This window comes from Gymnogyps californianus, chromosome 1 (genome assembly GCF_018139145.2).
Source record: "Gymnogyps californianus isolate 813 chromosome 1, ASM1813914v2, whole genome shotgun sequence".
NCBI lineage: Eukaryota > Metazoa > Chordata > Aves > Accipitriformes > Cathartidae > Gymnogyps > Gymnogyps californianus.
In genome coordinates, this window is record NC_059471.1 from 135,466,770 (window position 1) to 135,489,885 (window position 23,116).

Consider the following 23,116-nt stretch of genomic DNA (forward strand, 5'->3'; position numbering starts at 1 on the left):
CACCACCACCCCCGGCGCCGCCGCCGCCGCGCCCCTCACCTGCCCGCCCGGGACCCAGGTGAGAGACGAGGGAGGAGGATACCGCTCCTGCCCTTCACGGCGGGGGAAGCGGCTCCAGCCTCTGTGGGCGCTGCCCCATCCGAGCCGAGGGGATGTGTTTACCCTGGGGTTTTGGAGCCTTCCCGGGGGGGGTAAAGGTGGATGGGATCCTGCAGGCCTTTCCCTCCCGCCGCCAGCTTTGCTTCTGCTTTTTCAGTAACGGGAGCTGATGTTGCCTCTCTTGGCGTGGGCCACCGGTCTGGTACCCCAGAGCCTGTGGTGGAGCTGAGGGCACAAGCGCCGGTTTTGGAAAGGAGGTTTGGCCCTCTCTGCTGGGGCAGACGGGCTGCTCAGCTGCACTGGGGTCAGAGGCAGCGGCCGTCGCCTCGTCCCGCCCTTTGCCTCCCCACTAAACCTTGTTTTGTCGGGGAGTAGCAGAAAGACGTTCGTCAGTTCTGTATTTCGAAGTGGTACCGTTTAAATCCCTCTCCGTGACAGACCAGGAGACTGCGTCGTTTTAGCTTTGGTGGCCCTGAGGTTTTTGTTGTTATCGTGAAGCGATTTGTAATCAATTTGTTTAATCCATTCCAACATGTAGATTTGTTCACAAAAAAAACCCCAAACCCCTATAAACTGGTCCCGTGAATTTTGCTGTGGAAAATACACTTTTTTTCTTTCGTTTTCTGCTTTTCTTCTTCTTGGACCGTGGTTTTTAGCACTGGGGAGGTTTCACTGGGGAGATTTCAGGTGGAATAAAGTTGTTCAGCTTTGCAGGTAATGTTCAAAAAAGAGGAATATAAATGAGTGGAGGAGCCCTCGTGGAGGGAAAGATTACTGACACAGGTATGTGCTCCCATCCTGTATTTTCATCCTGTAGACAGTTCTCTTGCTTTTCTTTTGGTTTATTTTTAATGGTATTATTTTGAAATAATGACAATCTATGCTACAGCAGGTTACAAAATGACAAAATAAGCTTTTTCTAAAAATGATTGCAAGCTTCTGCTTCCCCTCTGCCCCAGTCTACCGCCTGCAGAAAGGAGGAAATAAAATCCTAATACACTGTAAAGGATTTCAGATTTTGAGACTTGCATGGCAGCAGTTACAGTGTCTCAGTTAAAGTTTGCTATTTATGAGCATTCCTTCTGTCCTGGTTCTGCCTTTAAGTCAGGATGCTTATGCTGTAATTTGTGAGAGTAATTATCCAAATTCATATATTGATACTCTCAATTACAGTTTAGAAGCATTCAGTGTTTTGGAAACTGATATTTATGCTTCACTTCCAACCTATGTATTTGGAAGTCAAAATTGAGATGAGTATCTATGAAAAATTTGGGTGTTTAAGTTTTCTTGCCAGAAGCTGTTAATTATTAACAAAGCCATGGTTTTAGTTAGCATTTTTTACTTATGATTTTACAAGAATGTAACTCATGTTATTTTAATTTCTAATAGAGGAAATCAACTCAAGAAGATGAAGCCTAATAAAGGAAAGACCTGCACTAGGGAGAGAGACTATGTATACAAATTCAATGCTGGAAATCAACATTTAGTGCTTACCGTGCCTCTCAAATTCCCTGTGCAAGAGAATATTAGTCATTTGCATGGACGTCTAATGCTTCTGCACAATCTGCCATGCTTTATAGAAAATGGTAAGAGTTAATTTCTTAAATTAGTATCATATATCCATGTCCACAAGTGTCTTACAACTTGCTTTAAGAAACCAGAAGAAGGCTATTTAATAGAACAATCTTGAAAACTTTGTTTTTAAAACAGCAAAACATTAAAGAAAATTACTGTCGTTACTAAGAAGTAAGGTACCCAAGTAAAAGGTTTTCAGAAAAACTTTATTTGTATGTTTCCTAGATGATTACTGATACTTCCACTGACATGTTTTGTTGATGGACCATTCTCTTCTTGTTATAATAGACCTGAAGCAATCTCTTAGTAAGTTCATAGAAGAGGAAACTATAAAAGATTATGATAGAGAAGCTGAAATGGCTCTGGAAGCAGTGAAATCAGGAAAAGTAGACATAAACCAGCTGGCAGATACTTGGGCTAAAGCTTATAAAGAGGTAAGATTAAGGCTGAAAAGTTAATATTCAGGACTTGCTTTGTGAGAGTGTGTGTGCATGAAAGTGATCATTAGGTCTTCATCCTACAAGTTCTCAGTCGGGTTTTTCCTGAGTTTAGTAGAGTCGAATGATACAAAATTGAGAGGTAAATAGCTAGTGATAGTCAAACAAAAATAGGCATAAGGGTTGTAGTGCATTAGAATCAAAGCGAGAGATAGTAAAGTGGTATTCCTATCCTAAATCTCAATAATAGCAATGAAGACTCCAAAGAGAAAGTGTATAGTTGGGAGAGACTTTTCAGCTCATTTTATGAGTTGATGTGACTATTTTACATTATTTAGTGATGATGAGGCTTTAGCTGGAGTAATTGTGTTCAGTTTTGCATGTGATCTTCAAAATAGAGGAATGCAAAAGAACTGGAGGAGTCCTAGCGAAGAGAAAAAAAAGCATGACAAACTGCAGCATTTGAGGAGAAGTTTATAGGAATTGAATTTGCTTACATGGAATATAGAAGAATGTTGTGAAAAATTCCAAAACATACGTCTGTTATGAAGAGAATTGGAAGCAAACCATCTGCCTTAATGAACATCAACAAAATTAATTTAGCTTAACCTTTAAAAAGGAAAAATCTGTATTGGGTGAGCATGGGAATGTGATAAAACATTGAAAGAGTTTGCAGTCTTCTGTGCTAGCAGTTTCTATGAATAGGTTAGCCTGAGTGCAAGGGTTAGTGTTAGATGATTTCTTGACGTTTCTAACCTACACTTCAATGATAGAATCTCAATTTGTCAGCTGAATCTGGTGGGAATGATTGCAAATGTAAGGAGTGTTTCAATATAAAGGAGCTTGCAAAACTGGCATCTCTGGGCCATTTGTTCAATAAAAATCGCTTTTCTTAAGTCAGTGTTGTTGATCAAATGCTGGTGACATCCAAGGTTAGTCATCCTTTCTAGCAAAACATTTTTGTTTGCACAGTTGGTGTTTTGGGCCCTATCTAAAATTCATCAATTGGAAAGAACAATAATATCTACAACGATATTTGCAAGTTGGTGATGGCTGAAAATTGGTAATTCCTCACTGTAGTCAAAACCTTAATGTTTCTACTGTTAGTTGCTTTGAAAGAGAAAGAATATGGGAAGGCGGAAAATGTTAAAGCTAAAGCAGAATACTGAAAGCTCAAATTAGGAAGAATAATTCATGTATGTTGAAGGTTGTGGAACAGTGTGCATGCCCAGTTGGTTTTGTCCCACCATTGTGAAGGATCCTTATATGTCCTAAAAGGTACCACATGCTTTAAAATCTCTTATAATTTTTAGACAACGTTAGAATATGCAAAACCTGAAGAAACCAGCTGGGATGAAGATTTTGCAGATGTTTATCATGATCTGATACATTCTCCAGCTTCTGAAATGCTGTTAAACCTGGAACACAATTATTTTGTTAGTATCTCAGAACTAATAAGTGAGAGAGATGTGGAATTGAAAAAACTACGGGAAAGGTATTCCTTTTTTTTTTTTTTCCCCCACCTCCCCCCCCATCTTATTAAATAGGGGTGCATGCCACTTGGTGTATACAACTCATAGGACAATGTGCGTCAACTTGTATTTGTCCACATAAGCCCTATTTTAGTTTTATGTTTGCCTCTAAAATTATCTAATACTTGGCCTATATTGTTAGGGTCAGCTATCTTATATTCTCCTCAGTCACTGAAAATACTAAAAGCTAAGGCCATCAAAGTAATATAAGATTTGATTTCCATTGTTCTATCCACTTTGTAAGTGGTATAGCAATGTAAAGTGCTTAGGATATCTAGAAAATAAAGTATATGTACGTACCATGTTTTGCCTTTGTTATGATGTAATTTAAATGAGAAATTGGAAGTTCCATGGGGTGAAAAGATGAGAAAAGACTTGAACCAACTTTAAATCAGAAACTGTTGAATTTGAAATTTAGGAAAGTCTATGTGGAATCCCGAGCTTCTGAATAAGCTTGAATAGCTGCAGGTGGCTGCTTTGTCCACAAGAGGGAACACGTACAATACAGAGTTTTCTTTTTCTTTTCAAGACTAAATAGGTTAAGGAAAATGAATGCACACAAATATAGATATAGTATACATACTAAATACTAGGGAAGCTTGTGAGATGCCAGAATATTCTAAGCAGGTCTGTTTTAGCATTCTAAGTGGCAATATTCCTCTTGTGTTTGTTTAAGCTCACGTTATACAATGCATACCTGTTTATATAGTTTCTTCTAGAATGAATTTTACATATCTAATTTGGGGATAAATGTTGCCAATAATGTGTTAGCAAAACTTTTTGCTGCTTATTGACTGTTCTCAAGTGTGCGTCTAGAAGATAAGAGCACTTAATCCTAAGAGCAGTAGTGTTGTAGAGCTCTAGTGTGATATAGCTGTGTATTGACTCCAGTGGAATTTATCATATCTATTTGTCATAATCAAGAAACTCCATATGTCAGTGGCAGCTGAGACTATCCCAGATGAGTGTAGGTGGTGTTCTGTTTACACAGGAGCTGACTTGGAATCCCTGACCCTCAACTCAAATTTGTTTTGTGGATATTCGTTGCTAAATCTGTGCTAGGGTAAATCGATTCCTTGTTGAAGAAAGGGCTGAATGTGAAAGACTAAATGAAGCCAAGGATTAAGAAGACTAAGGAGAGATGAGGCATTGGATGAACTGATGATAGCAGGGCAGCCCTTTAACTCCAGGTCCCCTTGTTGAATGTAGTTTGAGCTGGAAGCTCATCTGACTACTAAAAATGGGTGTGTTTAGCCTACTTCCTGATGTTTATCTGTCTGCATCAACTGTGGTTGGGGCGGGAGGAAAGCAAGGGACTGAGTAGGTCCATTTCAAAAACTCTTTAATGATAAGCATAGTGAAGTGCTGTATTAGAGTATCTGGAGATACTGTCTTACCTTCTTCTGAATATCTGTGAGGGCAGACTTTAAATGTGTGAATTCCAATTCCAAAATGAGCAGATGGATGAAGTACTGCATGATGTATCTTTTGGCTATGTGTTCAGTTGTATCTCTGCTTGTGATGAGCATTAGCCAGCTGACTGATAGAACTGATCATTGTACTTGTATCAACAACAAGGGGTGTTCTTCTGCCAGTTTTTTTGAAAGTGTTGCTTGTTGTAAATCTACGTTTGCTTCCCTTTCAGGCAAGGAGCTGAAATGGATAAGGTGATGCAGGAGCTAGGGAAATCGCTAACAGACCAAGATGTAAATTCATTAGCAGCTCAGCATTTTGAATCTCAGCAGGTAAACTAAGTTCAGTGAACTAGAATACGTTGTGCAAATAATTGTCTTAAAAAGAAAACCCAAAACACTCAAATTATCACTGTCGTCTTGTTAGGATTTGGAGAACAAATGGACCAATGAATTAAAACAGTCTACTGCTATCCAGAAGCAGGAATATCAGGAATGGGTGATAAAGCTTCATCAGGACCTAAAGAATCCCAACAACAGCTCAATCAGGTATTTAATTCCTCTGTGATGCTTACTTCCAGCTGTAATAGTTCAAAGGACTTGCTTTTATATAATCTTTATTTCAGATTAGCTATTTAAATAGGACAATCAAAGCAAATCAAAGGCAAATAAACCATCATAATTAAATATTTATATTTTTAGGAGTTTCTTCATTGTGTAATGTTACAACCTTTCTGTACCAGAAAGTGTTGTAATGCACTAAACTGCAACTTGAGCTGAATGGGGTTTCCTCCTATTTTGCCTTTATTTACAATGTCTATCTTTAACACTATTTCACAAGGCTTTCTATTACCATTTAAGGATGTTCTGCAGAATAACTGTAGCTTAATAAATGGTAACAGTATCACACATTTTGAATTAATAAGCCTCTTTTTATTTTTTTTTTGTTTTATGTATACATCACTGGACAGCTAAAAAAATTGAATTTTTTAGTGTGAACACTTGTGGTGAGTGTTGAATGAAAAGCTTTCTGATTGAGGGAATAGCAGGAAAATCAGAATTTGTAACTTGGAGACATCCTTATTCTTTATCATTGGTAACCACCACCTTTGCTACTAATAGGAAAATAGGCGTAAAACCTGGTGCTTTCCTGTGCCTCACATTAGTAGAAGAGACTGATTGAGTATATTTAGGTGGATGCAGTAAGGAATTTATGGGAAACACAACGCCTTTGAACAAAGTGGATGCCAGTGATAAGAGGAGACAGGCATGGATTATAATGCGTGAAATACTTCATCACTTTCTCTTGAGTGTTTCCTTTTGGGATAAGGAAGCCGAGTGCATGGAGCATGAGGGAAGAGAGAGAGGAGGGGAAATATATTGGAGGATGATGCTGTATGTTTAGAGTTCTCACTACTTTCCTCAGGATTTTGTTGTTTGTGAATTTATGTTTTGGAAGTCTTTTGCAGTTCTCAGGTTAGTCCCAGAATGTCCTAGGACTGCGTAGGTCACAAGCATGCTGGCCTTTTTCTAACCTAGTGACCAGGTAAAACATCACTGCAGTAGTGACAGTGGTAGAGCTCAAGCTCTAGGCCCTATCCTAAAATATTTTTCCACAGAATTTTCATGTTGTCTTTGTTGATTATTTCCATGAGGCTTTAAAGATAGTGAAATTACAAAGGCTATTCATACTTATCACTGTGAACCTCTTCCCATGTTCTGGCCTTCTACTGCTGTAAAATAAGACCAAAGTGAAGTTGCTTACAGCTGAAAGCTAGAAGAAATGGACTGCTAGAGGTCCAGAGGCAAGGACCTCTGAGAGAGGGTGAGGATGTTTTGGCTTCATAATCTTGGATGCTTATAACAGATGCGAAGTGTTATATTTTGTGTGAATATTTTAATCATTGCACTCAATATGAAGTGTGAATATTTTAATCATTGCACTCACATACGCTAGCAGAAAGTGTCATCTCTGCTTGTGTTGAGTACTGAAAACTATAGGTCCCTATGCATTTGAAAATAATGCACAGCAAGTCTAGTCTATAGGGCAACTAGAAGCTTAGAGAGAGATAAAAGTGTGTGTGTGTGTTACACAGATATATAGACATGAGAGAGAGAGATACACATATATATATTTATGCATCTAATTGCTTATATATGTGTGTATATTTATTAACAGTGTATCTCAGTTCTACCTCATTACTAGGCATTTGCAATTAGTGGAATTGCTTGCAAGTTTATAAAACACCTTTGAAGATTAGGCACTTTGAAAACAAAGAGAAACTTTTCATTAATGCGGAAACAAATTGGAGGGATGTTCATGTTCTTTCATGTAGCAGAAACAGTACTTATTATATCACTTAATACTAGACAGTTGAATTTACGAAAAAAATTAAAACTGGTATCTGAAATATTTCCTGCTAGTTTGAACACTGTGGAGCATTTGATTTGCGTGTTTTGTTTGGTTTTTTTTTTTTTTTTAACCTCCCATTTTGTGTGGGGAAAAAAGAAATGTTTTGTCTAGTAACTTCATAAATAAGGTTTTGGCTATTATAAATAGGCTGAGAAGAATTTTTTTTTCCTTTTATTCCTATGTTCTTATTATGTTATAACTAGGTATTGTGATTTATTTTTATTTCTCAATCTCAGAATGCTTTACAAATGAGCTAGGTAATGTAAATCTAACAGTGGAGTCTACTCTTCCTGCTGGTATGCACCTGGAGTATTCCATGCCAGAAAGGTAAAACCTCAGATGAGTGGAGTTCATTCAAATAGGTTTAGTCTCTTGGTTTCCACAGACTAGCTGAGAAAACTTTGGATAGCTTTCACAAAATATTGTTGGTCTTGAACAAAAATTAGGGTAAACTTTTCAGTATGTGTCTCATTATTTTAGTGATGAAATTAAGGTTCAGCCCAGCCAACTGAGAGAATCTGTAGAAGGAAATGGAAGAATTTATGAAGAGCAAAGGCTGTTAGAAGAAAGTTTTACTATTCACTTGGGTAAGTAAAGTAAACTGACACCAAATCCAAACATAATAACAGATGCTAATAAATAATGTATCTAAGCCATGTATCATTTACAGTATTTAACTGTCAATGTATATAATATATACAGTTTGTAATTGTTTTGTATTTGTTCTTTACATGTGTAAGAGAAGCACAGTACAGTATAAACTGTATCAAACAGTATCTGGCTACCTGAAATATACTTGATGGAAAACATTCTAGAAGCAAGTTTTTATCCAGTCTAGCAAGGTGACTAGTGTAGAAAAGCACGCTAACATCAAAACACATAGCGGTTAAAAAATATATTTTAACTTTTCTTATGTTTGGTAAGAAAATGTGGATATTAAATTCAATTCCCACAATCCATTAACAGCAAAATAGATACTTAAAATTTTTACTTTTTTTTTTTTATGCAATAGAGACTTCTTACGCTGTCTGTTTTGACTGCATTAGTATTTCATCCATAGCCTTATAATAGGGAACAAGGCTCATTTCAGGTATAGATAAGCCTTGCTTTGTGACAGTATGTGAAAATATTGCATTTTTACTCTTACTTTGTAAATTCCTGATATGTATGTAAAACTGAATATATGGTTAAGAACTTTCTTTGAGTATTACTGATTGTATTTCCCTTATACATCTTTTTCACAAAACTTAGGGTAGCACTTTGATCCTTTGCATTTTAATAACAATCCTGAGTTTCCTCTTTTACTGTATGTATTAAAATAATTTGTATTCCTTACAGGAGCTCAGTTGAAGACCATGCATAACTTGAGATTACTGAGAGCTGATATGCTGGATTTCTGTAAACATAAGCGCAATCATCGAAGTGGAGTAAAACTTCACAGACTTCAAACTGCAATGTCTCTCTATTCAACTTCTCTCTGTGGTCTGGTTTTATTGGTAGATAACCGTATCAGTTCATATAGCGGCATCAAAAGAGGTGAGCCCTCTAATGGGGTATATTGTGACAGTGAAAACGAATGTCACTTAAAAACTTGCTGTCTTCTCTCACAAAAAATATTCATTGTAAAATTAAAATTTACTGGAGACCCTCATGTTTTGGACATGGTATTGCAAAAGGGTAACAAATGCAAAAAGAGATATGGATAAGGATGGGGTAGAGTTGTGCTCTGATATGCTGTTATCTCTTTCCTAGGTTTTGTGTTTCAGTAAGGAACGTGTTAGAGTGAACACTTCAGTGTTGATTTCTCTGCCTTAGACTGACTTATAATAGGGGCTTCTAACTCTCTAATGTCAGATTAGCATACTGGAACCTATTTGCAAAGATGAAAACAAAGTACGCTGAGATTCTAAATTGATAAGGAAATGTGTAAAAGTACCATGTGCTTTAAATATCTGCAGCACTATGAATTCCATTAAAAATGAACAATAGGAATATTACTTGCCTACCCCTGGAAAGCTTAATTAGTAGCCATTTTAAGTGCATGTCTTTTGAGTAACTGGACACTATGATGAAGGTGTTTTGTATCAAGGTTAACAAATGAAACATGTTCCTGTTCCAATTTTGGTCACCGAGGCTTTCTCTGAACCACATTATTGACTTTCCCACCTTCCTCTTGAAGTTTAATACCAAAGTATTTACACTTGAAATGTCTTTCTCACTGGAGCCACCATTACTTGTCATTATTTCAGTATGCCATAAAAAAAATAGACTTTGGTGGTTGATATTCTTTGAAAACTGTGGAGTCAGGCTTGTCGCAAGAAGGAAAGAGAAATGTACCAATAAAAATTGCAGTTGCATTTGTGCTGTTTATGGTTTCAAAGTTGCTTAATTCTGACAGTATTATTTCATACTTGTACTCATTTACAGTTACTATTTTTACTGTTTAAATATTTAAACTAATAACAAATAAGGAAGATTTGTTTTTATGCTAAATCTTAGGTGAAAGAGAAGATGGACATTTAAGTAATACTGTTAAACACAAAATGGCATCTTCTAGGGACCAATTAGATCTTTCAGCCACAGTAGAGGGGAAAATAAGGGACTGTATCACAATCTGTAAAATATAATCCACAATAAGTTTTTATTTCTTTGAGTTCCAAAGGGACTTTGGAGAAATTAACTGTGGACATATTCCACAGCTGTCTGCACCACCATTCTTTTTAAAAATGTTGCAGAGATGAATGTGTCTCACGTCTCAGCTCCTCTGACCTAGTTAGGTATATGACTTTAAACCATCAGTGAACGTCTGGTTGTACTGAGACCCCAAACCACTATAGGCGGCAACTGAGGTTTGAGCACATTTCTTTAAATCTACTCTGTGGTGACAGTGGTAGCTTCTGGCAGAAGAGCAGTAATAAACACCTTGGAGAGGAGACTTTGCTCTTAAACTGTTAAAGCTGTTTGTTGCAAGAGCACTAGCCAGAACCAATTCTTCTTCCTAAAAGGCTCTTTAAGAAATAAATATGCTAGGGGGTTCAAAGGTTCATAAAATTGCTATATAGAAGACCTTTAAATAATACATTGATTCTATTGTTTAAATAGAGAGGTCGTGGCCTGTGGAGTCTAAATTTCTGGGTTACAAAAGTGCAGAAACAATTTTCTGCTTGTGTTTTAAAGCTGGGGAAAAATACAAACTTAATAGCCTTTATTCTGTGATGGGCTAGAAGCTCCCTCAAACCTCTGTGAGATTTTCAAAGGTAGTTGGAGTAAATGAGCTTCATGTGAGCGCGCTATTTATCCAAGCATTTTGTGCTGTTTTGAACAACACCAATCACTTGGCAAGCACTAAACGGAGGTACAAAGTCCTGCAACTTACTTGGTTGACGTTTCTTTAGCTCTATCCTGAGGAAGCTTAAGAATGTGCTTGATTTAGGGTATTTTGTTAGTTCTGTTGTGTCTGGCAAACATTTTGATGTTGCATCTTTGGTAAATCTGTTATCCAAAAATGGTTCCACTTGTCTCAAAATTCAGGATGTATGTGAGGTATTTGCAAGACTGAAAACCATGACTGCAATGTTTTCTGTATTTCTTACAATGTGTAAATGGCAACTAGCAAAATATACCTTTGAAATCAGATTTGGACACATCTCTAGAATACAGCCTTGAACAGAAAGTTGAACTTATGTGTGAACTTTCAACATGCTAATTTCATTCAGACTATTTTTTTCTAAGCTAGATGAATAGTTTCTTTATATACCTTATATTCATGCATTGCCTAGCTCAAGTCTCTTATATTAGGACTTTGTAGGGCTACTGTGACTCAGGTTTTGAGTAGGTGTAGCGCACTCAGACAAACGATAAACTAACATTAAAGTTAATTTTAATTTAAATACAAGAGATTTTTCATTTGTTTATTTCAAATAAAATGTCTTGTGACCTTATTTTATCTTCATACGCACAGAAGACACAATCTTTTGGAATATGAGCTTCTTCCTCCCTTTGTTTTGGACACCAGAATTTAATAAAGCCTTTTGAAAATAGATTTTATGATGGAGACTTCACGTTAAAAGATAAAATACATTAAGATTTTTCTCTCTACCCTGCCTGTTCCTGTCGCAGCCTGTTCACAGGAGTATATGGTGCTCTCCAGATAGGCAATCAGAGTACATTAAGAACTTTAAGGAGGATTAGAGCAGGTACCTCAAAATGGGAAGTAAGTAGCAATTGCTTAGTATAGTCTAACTCCTTGCTAATAGCTTGTTTTGGCTCCCGTTGACTTGCTTGGAGAGACGGCTGGACATTAGGATAAGGAACTTAGAATACCAGTCACAGAGGCAGTATGTTATGATCCTAATTATCAGTATAATATTTCCAAGTCTGACATAATACTTGCTTATCAGGAAAAGGAACTTGCAGCTCTCTTCAGCTGATGACACTTTTCTTTACTTTCAGATCTGTGTTTTGAGAACTAAAAGGAAAGAACTGTAATTTCAGCTTTCCAGATACACTGTTTATGAATGTCATTAATAGCTCTCATTTTTCAAAACAAACTGGAATGCTGCTGTTGCTGTTGGAAGTATCTGTTACGTATGTTTTAATAAAGTATCACAGATTGAACAACTGTTAGTAATAAGACATCATTTTTAAAGCACAATTACATTTAATGCATATATATTATTGCTGTTATTTTGGGGTTTTTTTGGTCAGGGTAGTTTTGTTTGAAAAGCAACAATACTCAAGGTTGTAATTTTTTTTTTTCCCTCAAGCAATTAATTTCTTTCAAAAAATGTTTTGTCTCTGCCATAAATTTTTTAGAATTTGAAGAGGAGTACAGCAGAGCTTTGTCTGGTTTTGGCAGGGGTTGCCTTTGTAACTGGCCTTGCTTGAACATTAGAACAGAATTATGTAATGTTACTAAGCACAGCCTTATGACGTGGATTTTAATCTTATTTTTTTCCTAGATTTTGCAACTGTTTGCCAAGAATGCACAGATTTCCATTTTCCTGGAATTCAAGAACAGCTTGAAATTGTCCAGAAGGTTGTACTTAAGGCCAGAGCACAGCGTAGCAGTAAGTCGAAAAGACATCATGGTCAGTGACAACCAAAATTACTTTCCTTGAAATAGAATAGTGGTCAGCTGAATGTTTATGGTTACGGACAAGTTGATTTCACTCTTCTTCAGTTACCTGATCTATAAAACGGAATGTTCGAGTTTATCGAACTGAGAAGTCTGCATGAAATTCTCTCTTCACAGACAGCAAATTCACATGATGTCTTTGCTTCCATAACAGACATACCTTACAAAAAACAACAAAAAAAAGTATAAGTCCTTAGGTCCTGATCACACTTTAACAACGTGGGAAGTGTATAGGGCCATTGTGCTTTCCTCTACAGTTTAAACTGCCTGTAGCAACACAGACTTTATCTGACTTTACTTTTTCATTTCTATTTAAATGTAAAGCTTTAAAAATTGCAGAAGTTTTCCCTTCCTTAAAAGTCCTTGCAGACTTTTTCCCTTCCTTAAAAGCGAATGCTAAAAACTGAATAATAAATTGACTAAATGTGTATACTTTTTAGTGCTGACCAAGTCCTTGTGAATGGTTTACTTTGCAGTTATGTTTACAAATGGCTGTGAAATTTTCTGACCACATGGTGTTAAGGCAGTACTTGTACATCATGAAACTTTGTTTTTCTTGCAGACAACTACTTATGTGATTTAAATACGTCAGTAACATGAATAGATTTGTAAGAGTACATAGAGAAATAAGTTTTCTTAGGAACCTGTGTATTGCTGTAGTCTTGAGGAAAATACTGAAAGCTGTTTTTATACTGCTGATTTATGTAAATCTCTTTAAAATTTTTCTTGTAGTACTAGGAACAAATTTGTTTTAAATAGTTACATTATTTAAAAAGCAATAACAAGGTACTATGTAGTTGTGGGGGCAATTTGGAAAGCTTAGTATTATGTCTTTGTGTTTTCTTTTGTCCAAATGAAGAGGTATCATAGGATGATTAAGTAAGAAAGCTAATGATTTGAGATAGGATTCAGTTCAGTGTCTATTGACAGCAAAAACACTTCCTGTCCATCCCCTTGCTTTTTGCAGACTTTATAGTAACTTTATGGTAAAAATTCAAGCCAGATATCATCTCAGTACATCAAACTTTCATGCCAAAGCATAATTAATAGATGATATGTTTAACATTTGTGCTATGTATTTATATACAGAAAACAAAAGTAGTGGAAATGAAGATAAATTAAAGAATATTGAACGAAACCAGTCAAATATTTTGCCGGGTGAGTTCTGTTGCATTTTCCCCCTCTTCTTAAAGCAAATTGTGTTTTATAGGTGCACATTTTTAGCACTAAAGTCAGAACATAAATTATAAACTAAACCCGAGTTGACCTCAATCAGAGGAGAAGGATGTTCTTGTGGCTAAGGCAGAGAACTGGGTGTCAGGACATCTGGTTTCTATTCCCAGCTTTGCCACTGCATCATGTGACTTGGGGCAAATCACTTAACTTCTCTATGCCGAAAATTTCTTTTCAGAATTTGAGGGTGAAAAAAAGATCTCTGAGCATCTTGGGAAAAGGTGAAACTTAAATACTAGCAACTAATTTTGTTTTTGAAAATAATTATATATATATATGTCACTGTTGTGATACAGCAAAGCATTTTAGAGTGTATTTTTTAACTTTGAGAATGTACAATTCCATTCCTCTCAAAGAGGAAGTATCTTCTGTATATATTGTGATTTTTAGTAAGGAAAGCTTCTGTGGAATTTGAAGATGAATACACAGCTGGAGGGGGAGGAGTTAAATCCATACAACCCATGGTTGAATAAGAGGGCTTCTTAAAATTGCTTTCATAATTATCTTAGATCTTGTTAGTATAAGTGTATTATAAATCAGCTTGGGTCCTTAACAGATAGATCCGGGTGAATCTTGCTGCAGTGGCATGTGTATTACTACTCTTAGATGGTCATTGCTGGGGATTACTACCTCCTTAACAGTCATCAGAAAGGAGTACATACCGGTTCTTCAGCTGTCCCAGTACAAAGGTAGTATCTTAACAATGACCAGTGAGAACAGGTTTGAAGAAAGATGTTTATCTGTCGACTGAAATAGTAGCGGTATTGCATACCTGCTTTTCTGTTGACTCTAGTGTAGACTTTTGTTCTCCAGCGGAAAGGTAAGATGGAGAGACCTGCATTTCACTGCCCCTTACTCTTTCTCTACCTTTGATAAATGAATACCAAGTCTAAAAATACCCCCAACAAGATGTCTTGATAACTTTTGCAAACAACTCTGTAACTAATCTTCCCATTACTATGAATTATTTTAAATTCTAATGATCATTGATAGCTTTGTCTTCCAGTACATATCTCAGTTGTTACATAACCTGCTATCTTTTTCCACAGACTTTTTGCATCCTTTATTTTAACCCATCCATTTTTGGTATTTCCGCCTCCCACATCTGTCTGCAATTCAGTGCTTACATTATATATTTTGAGTATTACACCTCCTCTGTGTTTGTTTTTCTGTTTCGTGCTATATATAGATCATATCCGCCTGTACTGGCACTGTTATGTCTTATTGCACCAGGTGTCTGTCGTGCCAGTGAAACCCATCAAAGCAGGGGAGTGAGTGTAGGATGAATGTAAAACAATGATATTGCAAGAGATTTTTAGATCAGTTGGTTTCTAACTTTTTTTAATCTCCTTATGTATGTGTTCTGATCTCTGTTGTATATTTGTGTTTGCCTTTTGTCTTAACTGACCCTATCCTTACAGTGCCTAACAATTGTATTTCAGTACAGATCACTACCATGATATCTTGCCTTCTTGGTTTATATTGTTCTGTAGGAGAATTCTACATCACACGCCATTCAAATCTTTCTGAAATTCATGTTGCTTTTCACCTCTGTGTGGATGATAATGTAAGATCCGGTAATGTAACTGCTCGGGATCCTGCAATCATGGGACTCAGAAACATTCTTAAAGTTTGCTGCACACACGACATTACTACCATTAGTATTCCTCTCCTATTGGTGCACGATATGTCAGAAGTAAGTAAATGTGAAGATTTGGTTTGTTTTCATCTTCTAGGATGCAACAAAAGTGATTTTCGCAAAGGGTATGTTTCATGCTGCTTTAAGCCAAATGGGACAGTTCATCCCAGTCACATGCTCCTGCCACATCATTGTGCTGGCACTCATATCTATATGGTGACCCAAATTAAGGAACTGAACCAGTTAAAAAACATTTCAGCCAGCTCAATCACTTTTTTTTTTTTATTCCCACGCCTCATTTTGGACACTTCACTTCCTTGATCCAGCTCATTGCACAGTTGTACAAGTGTTAATGAAAGATGGGATTACATGCCTGGAAGCTGTCTGGCAACAGCTCTTGCTTAGAAACTATACCTTCAGAGTTGCTGATGCGATAGTGATACCAGATCCCCAGTTTTAACTGTTGCTAACTAGAAAACCTTAAAGCTAAGTTTTATGAGCAGCAGAACTAACAAAGCTTGGCTTAAATTTCTGTATCCCTAAACACCACTCTTTATCACCTCAGCCCTATGCAGCAGCAACCAAATTTCACCTTTGCTCTGAACTGTCTCCTTCTTCACTACCTAATCATTTGCATCCTTAATTTCTGTCCCTGTTTCCTCTTTAAGTCCCCCAAATACCAGCTGGACAAGAAGCAGCATATTGCTGAGGCTCTTTGTAGATACAAGTGTGCTTACTTATTGTGCTGAGCTTTTGTGTTCTCTTCTTCAGTGGGACACTAACATAGAGCTTGCCTCTTACTAGACTGTAACTTCACAGTGCATAGTAATTTAATACCATTGACAACCTCTTTCCTCTGTCACATCTGGCTCACAAGATACTAGCAGAGAAGAAAAGGGGGTGGGGAGGCAGGGAGAGAAGCGATGGACAGGCAGTACAGCCATATGCCTTATCTCCGTAGGAGGTGAAAAGTCTATAAACTTAAAGAAATGAGAAAGATAAGATAATGCTGCCATTACTGATACCCTTGCATGGATAATTATAGTCTGTTGTGGGTTTTTTTAAAATAACCCTTCGATTTTTCACTTGTAAATTTCAGTACTGCCTTTCCTTCTTTGAAAGTGCCTCACTCATAGCAAGAGGATTACCTTTAACAGTGACTGGTTTTTTTATGACAGAATTTGATTGGAACAGTGTAGAAGTGGCCCCCTTTTGCAAGATCAGGGTCTATTATTGTGAAAGTGCAAGCAATGCAAAAGTTAAAAATGTCCAGTAATGAAGCTTTTAAAGTATATACTTCCATACGTAAAAGTAGACTTCTAGGAACAGATGATATTATTTCTGAAATTTTTCATCTCTGATATCAAGACCTTTTTTTGGGTGCAAATGCAAGTAATCATCTTGCAGGACAGCAGCCTGGGTTACTCATGGGACCCAGTTACTGTGTTTCATAAATTTATTGACCTTTTTCTTAATGAAGTTGCTATCTGATGATATTCTTTTTCTCTTTTTTTTTCTTTAAACCTTGTTAGTTTTAGCTTTCATTTGCATATCTGTATTTTAAAATACAAATAAAGCACAAGACCAAGTGTTCAGCGTGCTTTGAGAGTGTGTTGTTGCTTGGATGTGTGAAACCGAAGAATTATCTTCTTGTCTAGCACTGGATTCTTAAAAGTTCCTGGTAAAACAATTTGCCTTTTATATTAAGTTTTAAGTCTTTGCAGAGTAAGCAGAAAGTGACCCTTATGATAAGTGTATGTTTAGCCAAAACTGCATTGTGTGAATTGCATTAGCAGCATTGCTTATTACAGTGCTTTGCAGCTGGCTGACCTAATTTGAAACACACAAATATGTAACTTGTTGTTGAGGGAAAAGTGAATAATAACAGATTTCTGAAAGTTAACCTGAACTTGGTGCCTTCAGCAGCCCCAGTTTTGAATCTGCATTTACCACCTACATAAAAACATTTTTGTAAAGTGGTTAACCAGGAGCACAGCTGCAGAGATGTTTGCATGCTTCACTGTGACAGGTACTCATCATGAGTTTTCTTTGTGCTTTTCCCAAAGGTTTTCTTCTTTTATGGATAGAAGAGTGGTGTTTATAACCTCAGAGGAGTAATGAGTGTATCGATCTCAATGAAGCCATTACATTTGATTATTTTTTCTGTGGAGAAAAAAATTAGGAATTCTGTTTTCCTTAGTTTTTCTTATGATGAGAACAACAAAAACAGATTTCTCTGTTCTGATCATTAAGTTAAACAAAGGCAAGAAACTGGGTTTGATACTTGAGAAAGGCAAAAGCAGACAAGTTCAAATTCAGGACAACTGAGGCGTTACTGGCTGATCACTGTTCTGAATCTAATATGAACTGATATATAAACTGGGGAATGAAATGGCTCTAATAGCATGGCATTGCTAAAAGTGCTAGAGCTGGCACACTTCCTTGGTAGTTTCAACATAGGAGCCATTGCTGCTGTCCACACAGCAACACTGAGAAAAATGTGACTCTTCAGGGATCTTGGGCAGCTGTCTCTATTACCATAAGTTAAGACAAAAATGTTTTGGAAAAAAAGTAGAAATGAAGGGAGTATAAGCTGTGTAACAAATATTCATTAACATGGTTTATGTATATAGAGAGATTATTGATGGGTGTATTAACCTCAAATATTTCTTGTCTGAGTTTCCTGCCTTTAAATGTATAGCTGCTCATACTGTGTTTAGGATTTGCATAGATACACTTTGAGTAAACATCTTGCTAATTCTTAACTTACTAAAATTAACCATTGAAATTTGGTTTGAAATCTTTGTCCCACAAGACATTTATGGACTTCAGTGTTTTCATTACCTGGTTATGACATGGTTCTGCAAAGGAGTAAGCCCTTAGCTTTATAAAAGCAGCAGCCCCATGTAGTGAGTGTGTCACAAATTTGTTTGAATAAAAAGGTTTGCAGCATATCTTTCTAATCAGTGAAGCTGGTCCCCTCTTTTTTCTTAATAAGCAGAAGAAATCTTAATTTGACAACAAATCATTGCATCCTAAAAAGGAGTGAGGTGTGGTCTCTGCTAGTGAACAAAAACAAAAGTCCCAGGTGGTTTTTTACTTTCTTGAATGCTATTAACCGAAACTCACTATAGGAGATGGGGTGTTTGCTTTTTTTTTTTTCCTATCCCCTCACTGTACTTTGAATTGGTACTTAACCGATCCTTCATCATTTCCACGACTGTTACTTAGTTTGCATATAGAGAAGTCCTGATAACATGGCAAAAGCATGAGAACTTACGTTTTTAAAGATGGATTAGAATTGAATCACTACTGTGTCATTTTCAGTTCTTGTGGCTTGCATGGAGTGACATTCTGGATTCAACCTGTTATTTTTCTGAGTGCCCACAAGATTTAACATCTATGTTCCTCAGAAATAGTCCAAGGAATAGTGTCATATCCTGCTGTTTCGATCAGTCCTTTTAAGGCTTAATTCCCTTTATTGATTACACAAGGTACTCCTGAGTTGCCTTCAGAGCAACAGGACCTTTCTTTTTAGACACTTGTTTTTTGCCTAAGCCAAACCAGTGATCAAAACTAACAATAAATGCCTACATTACTTGTGACAGAAAGCACACATAGGCAGGTAAATTGTAACAAAGACCAAGTATTTCATCCAGAAAGCTTAGAAATGAAGAAAAAAAAAAAGTTGTCGAGCGTTGTTCTGTCTGATTAATGTGTTGTATGCCCTAAAAGCAGCATCTATTGATGCAGTGATTTACATAATGAAAGAAAGTTTTCTGAAAAGATATTTCTAGCTTATGCTGGTTTTAACATATGTATTTTGGGGATGGCAGGAGATACTCCCACCTAAGGAGGAACTTTGGCTTTTAGTAGTTGTTTAATGCAGCCACGTTCAGTATACTGTTTCAGTGTTATCAGTTGGTATTCTTACATAATGTTGCTTCTCAAATAACTTCTTTTAATCCTGAAATTAAGCTCTTTGATAATGACAGATTGCACAGTGTTTGGCATTGCAAAATAAAGGCTGGATTTACTGATAGATATATGTAAAGCTTAAATTTGAAAAGGTACACAGAATGATAAATATGTTTCCACATCTATATTCCTGTATTCAGACTAGAAGGTACTCATTTTCATGTTGAAGAGTACATCAGAACAAATAGGTACTATTTTCTTTCTGAGAAGTGTTTACATTGACAGTCATTCTGTCTCTGACTAGGAATATTCATCTTGATATAACTCACTTTGTAGCGTACAGCCAAAGAATGTTTAATGTACTAAAACATTTAAACTGTTACTTAAATTATTTAGACCAGTGCTTGTAGCCATATCTTAAGATATCTTAAACCCCTGTGGTTTTCATATCCCATCTTGGTATTTAACTATAGGTAAGGATTTGCTGTCTGTTTATATCTGAAAGTCCTCCATCAGATGAATTTGTTTGTTTTAACTCTTAACATAAATGCATCTTTAGGGGAGAAGGGCTTCTTCCAGTTCCACTATTAGAGAAGATTTTTACTGAAGGCGGCGAGTATGCCAATAAACCTTAACCAGAATCATCAAGAATAGGTAGGAATCATCAGTTACTGCTGTTAAGATGTGGTCAGGAGCCTGTTTTTGGCTAGCTGAAGCACAAATCTGACAGTTATCCATTGGATATTATACATTTTTCTGAAGCTCCACAGGAGAATTAAATAGCCCTATTTCCAATGACATTAATAGGATTGTCAACAGTATTTTTATTCAACATCTCAGCTTAAAAACGTATAGATTGGTAGGAGAGCCCAGTGTCACAACAACAAGCAGTGGCAGTGCTTTTATGGTCACCTATAAGGTATATACCACCTGCCTAGAATACCCCGGAAAACTGAATCCCTCTTCATGGCCTATAATGCTGCTTGAATACCTCCTGGGAAAATGGGGTTCTATGGCAAAAATGTATTATTTTTAATAACTGCCCTGCTACTCTTGTTGGTTAGATCCATTGGGCATTGAGGCTTTTAATTTATTAATTTTTAGGAAATGACCATTCCATGGTGCTTGAAGAGGGCGGAGCTTGTGTTCAAGTGCGTCAAAGGTATGTTAGTGAATGCTTCAGCTGTTTTTTTTGTGTGTTGCGTTTGGTGACATCCAGCCTTAGCTGAGGCTGTATATTTAAAAAAAAAAAAAAAGTGTTTTTCAATAATTTACTTTTTGTTAAAACATACACTTATATTTTCTCTTTAAAATTATTAACTGTCATACTAGGAAATAGTCTCAGACACTTAGAACAGAGATTAAAAATGTGTCAAAAGTATCTTTACAACTTAAACATAGACAGTAGAAGAACAAGCCCTTACTGCTGCTTTGAGCAATCTCTGATTGCAAGATGATGGCAAGAGCTGGTGGTTCTCTACAGTATAATTTCCAGTGTCTTTTATGTTTTGATTGCCTCGATGAGGACTCCCTGCATTTATCCAAGACTAGTTTATACACTAATTCATCTCTTTGCTGGAAAGTCCTCATGACTCAACTTGGTTTTCTGTCTTTCCAAGTGGTGTTATTACTTACTGCATTCTTGTGTGCTGCACTTAAATACTTGAACCAGTCATTTAGAGTATTTAAAATATTAGTAGTGTTAATGTTCTTTCTACTACCTACTTGAGGAACCGCTTCCTCTTGTGACCTTTAGTAATTCACAATGGAATATCATCCACGTATCCACTTTCATTAAGCAAGTATTTTTCTGAGTATCTTTATTTGCCACGAGTGTGCTCCTGTGGATCTTGTAGTTCATTTGTAAGGAAATGCTAGCATAAAAATGCTGTATCGTAACTTGAGCAATAAATGAGTGCTGAGCTTTTTCCATATAAGTAGGTCCAGGTAGTTTCTGTTGCTGCCAGATGGTCGGTGTGCTTTCGGCAACAGGCTTGTACTCATTCACGTGGATGTGGTCACATCAGAGCTAAAGGAAAGAGCTATTTCTCAATGAAAGCAAGCCATTGAAAGAACTCATAACGTGCATATTTGGAGAAACCTCTCGCTTCTGCTGACTAGCACTGTGCTGTACAATAGGATTGGTTATTCTGCTCTTCAAGGGTATATTGATTTTCTCCATAACTCCTCATTAGATTTTTCCAGTTAAAGCAGATTTCAGTCAGGAGATTGGCCAAGTCTGATTTAAATGCCATTAATGACATCCCTAGTTAAGGCAGTTAAAATCCTAATTGTATGTGAAAACTCCCTCACTGCTTGATAACAGTGTAATTGATGGGGAAGATTGCATAGGTAATGCATATAGTGTGAATGCTGGTTTTTAGGTTTCATGATGGAAATGGCCTCGTGGGATGGAGGAATTTCTCGGACTGTACAATTCTTGGTACCACAGGTAGGTTAAACCAAGTTCATATCCAACCTAGGAGACTGTTGGAACAAGAAGTTAAATGTCAGCAGATCTAGTTTTGATTTCTTTGCTATGCCCTGCTCTTTTTGTGTGAGCTTAAATTAATCACTGTGGGTTTTGTTCCTTGCCTATAAAACAGGAATAAGAGGGGTTTATATTTTTTGATATCCTGTAGTATCTTCTGAGGATGCTAAAATTTCAAACTGGGAAGTTCACCTTTACAAACAGTGAATACATCACCTTTGAAAAAGATACTTTTTTGCTATTATTTAATCTGAAGAGATGGACTAACCATGCATTACATAACTTTAGGCATTTATTAGTCATATTGTCTAACAACTTGGAAAGTTGCAATGCACTGAGTTCAGTCATGCTTCCACAAAGTCATTAATGACTACAGGTATTTGAAGTTAATTGTAATTAAGATTCTGAAATGATTTAATTTGGAGTTCTAGCTGATCTTCAGAAACATGAAGTTTTCCAAAGGTGGCCAGCACTAAGTTTTACTTGTTCTAAAAAGTGGTACTGGAAGTAATATAAAAATCAGAGTTATATTAGGAAAGAAATAAAATTTATTTCTTGACAAAGTAGTAAACTGCTGAGCAAGGAGGAAGCCAAGAATAAACTAAGTACTGAAGTTGAATCTAATCCTGGAATTCAGAGAGCAGGAGTCCTGTAGATAACAAACAGCACTGTCCTGCTTATGCTAGCAGAAATAATCAATTACTGGAACAAGAAATCTACTGGAAACAGATACGTCGCATAAATGCACAAACTATTTTTTAGGTCAATCTTTTCCTTTTGATTGAATTAATAGAATTATAACACATAGTTTGAAAATGATCTTCGTGGTCTTCTGAAAAACAGCAATTCTCTTAAATATCGAGAAACAAAGTTGAGAGAGACTTAATTCTTCCAAACTATAGCAAAAAGCCAAAGCTTACTGGTGTATTTTTTAATTTTTTTTTTTCCAGACAATTTCTGAGGAAATGTTTTACCAACTGAGTAATATGCTTCCGCAAATCTTCAGAGTGTCCTCTACATTGACTCTGACCTCTAAGCACTGAATTTTGTGCAGCAGTAAGATGTATCCTGTTGACAAAGGATGAGATTACAGAGATTCTGGACTGGAATGTCTCTCTTCTGAGGGATGATGACCCTAAAGTGGTATTTGTTGCAATTTGAAGAATCATGTCGTCATAATAAAAGATAAGCGCTGTCTGTACTTGGGTGTTAGCAGTTGATTTTTGCCTC

At 36.5% G+C, this 23,116-nt stretch overlaps 1 protein-coding gene across 4 annotated transcripts; it reads left to right on the forward strand.

The window, feature by feature from the left end:
• The first annotated feature begins 7 nt into the window (after window positions 1-7).
• On the forward strand, window positions 8-23,087 carry C1H12orf4 (chromosome 1 C12orf4 homolog). Of its 4 annotated transcripts, none has more exons than XM_050911725.1 (15): window positions 32-58; window positions 806-882; window positions 1,489-1,685; window positions 1,963-2,108; window positions 3,425-3,606; window positions 5,289-5,388; window positions 5,483-5,604; window positions 7,949-8,055; window positions 8,807-9,004; window positions 12,430-12,558; window positions 13,695-13,763; window positions 15,332-15,534; window positions 20,500-20,557; window positions 21,780-21,847; window positions 22,837-23,087. In XM_050911725.1, the coding sequence occupies exons 3-15, from the start codon at window positions 1,508-1,510 to the stop codon at window positions 22,927-22,929; spliced, it is 1,653 nt and encodes a 550-aa protein (XP_050767682.1). In that variant the 5' UTR covers window positions 32-58; window positions 806-882; window positions 1,489-1,507; the 3' UTR covers window positions 22,930-23,087. The 4 variants fall into 4 exon arrangements, with proteins under 4 accessions (XP_050767699.1, XP_050767682.1, XP_050767709.1 ...); XM_050911752.1 differs by having other exon boundaries at window positions 12,430-12,537; XM_050911732.1 differs by having other exon boundaries at window positions 38-58; window positions 814-882.
• Window positions 23,088-23,116: the final 29 nt, after the last annotated feature.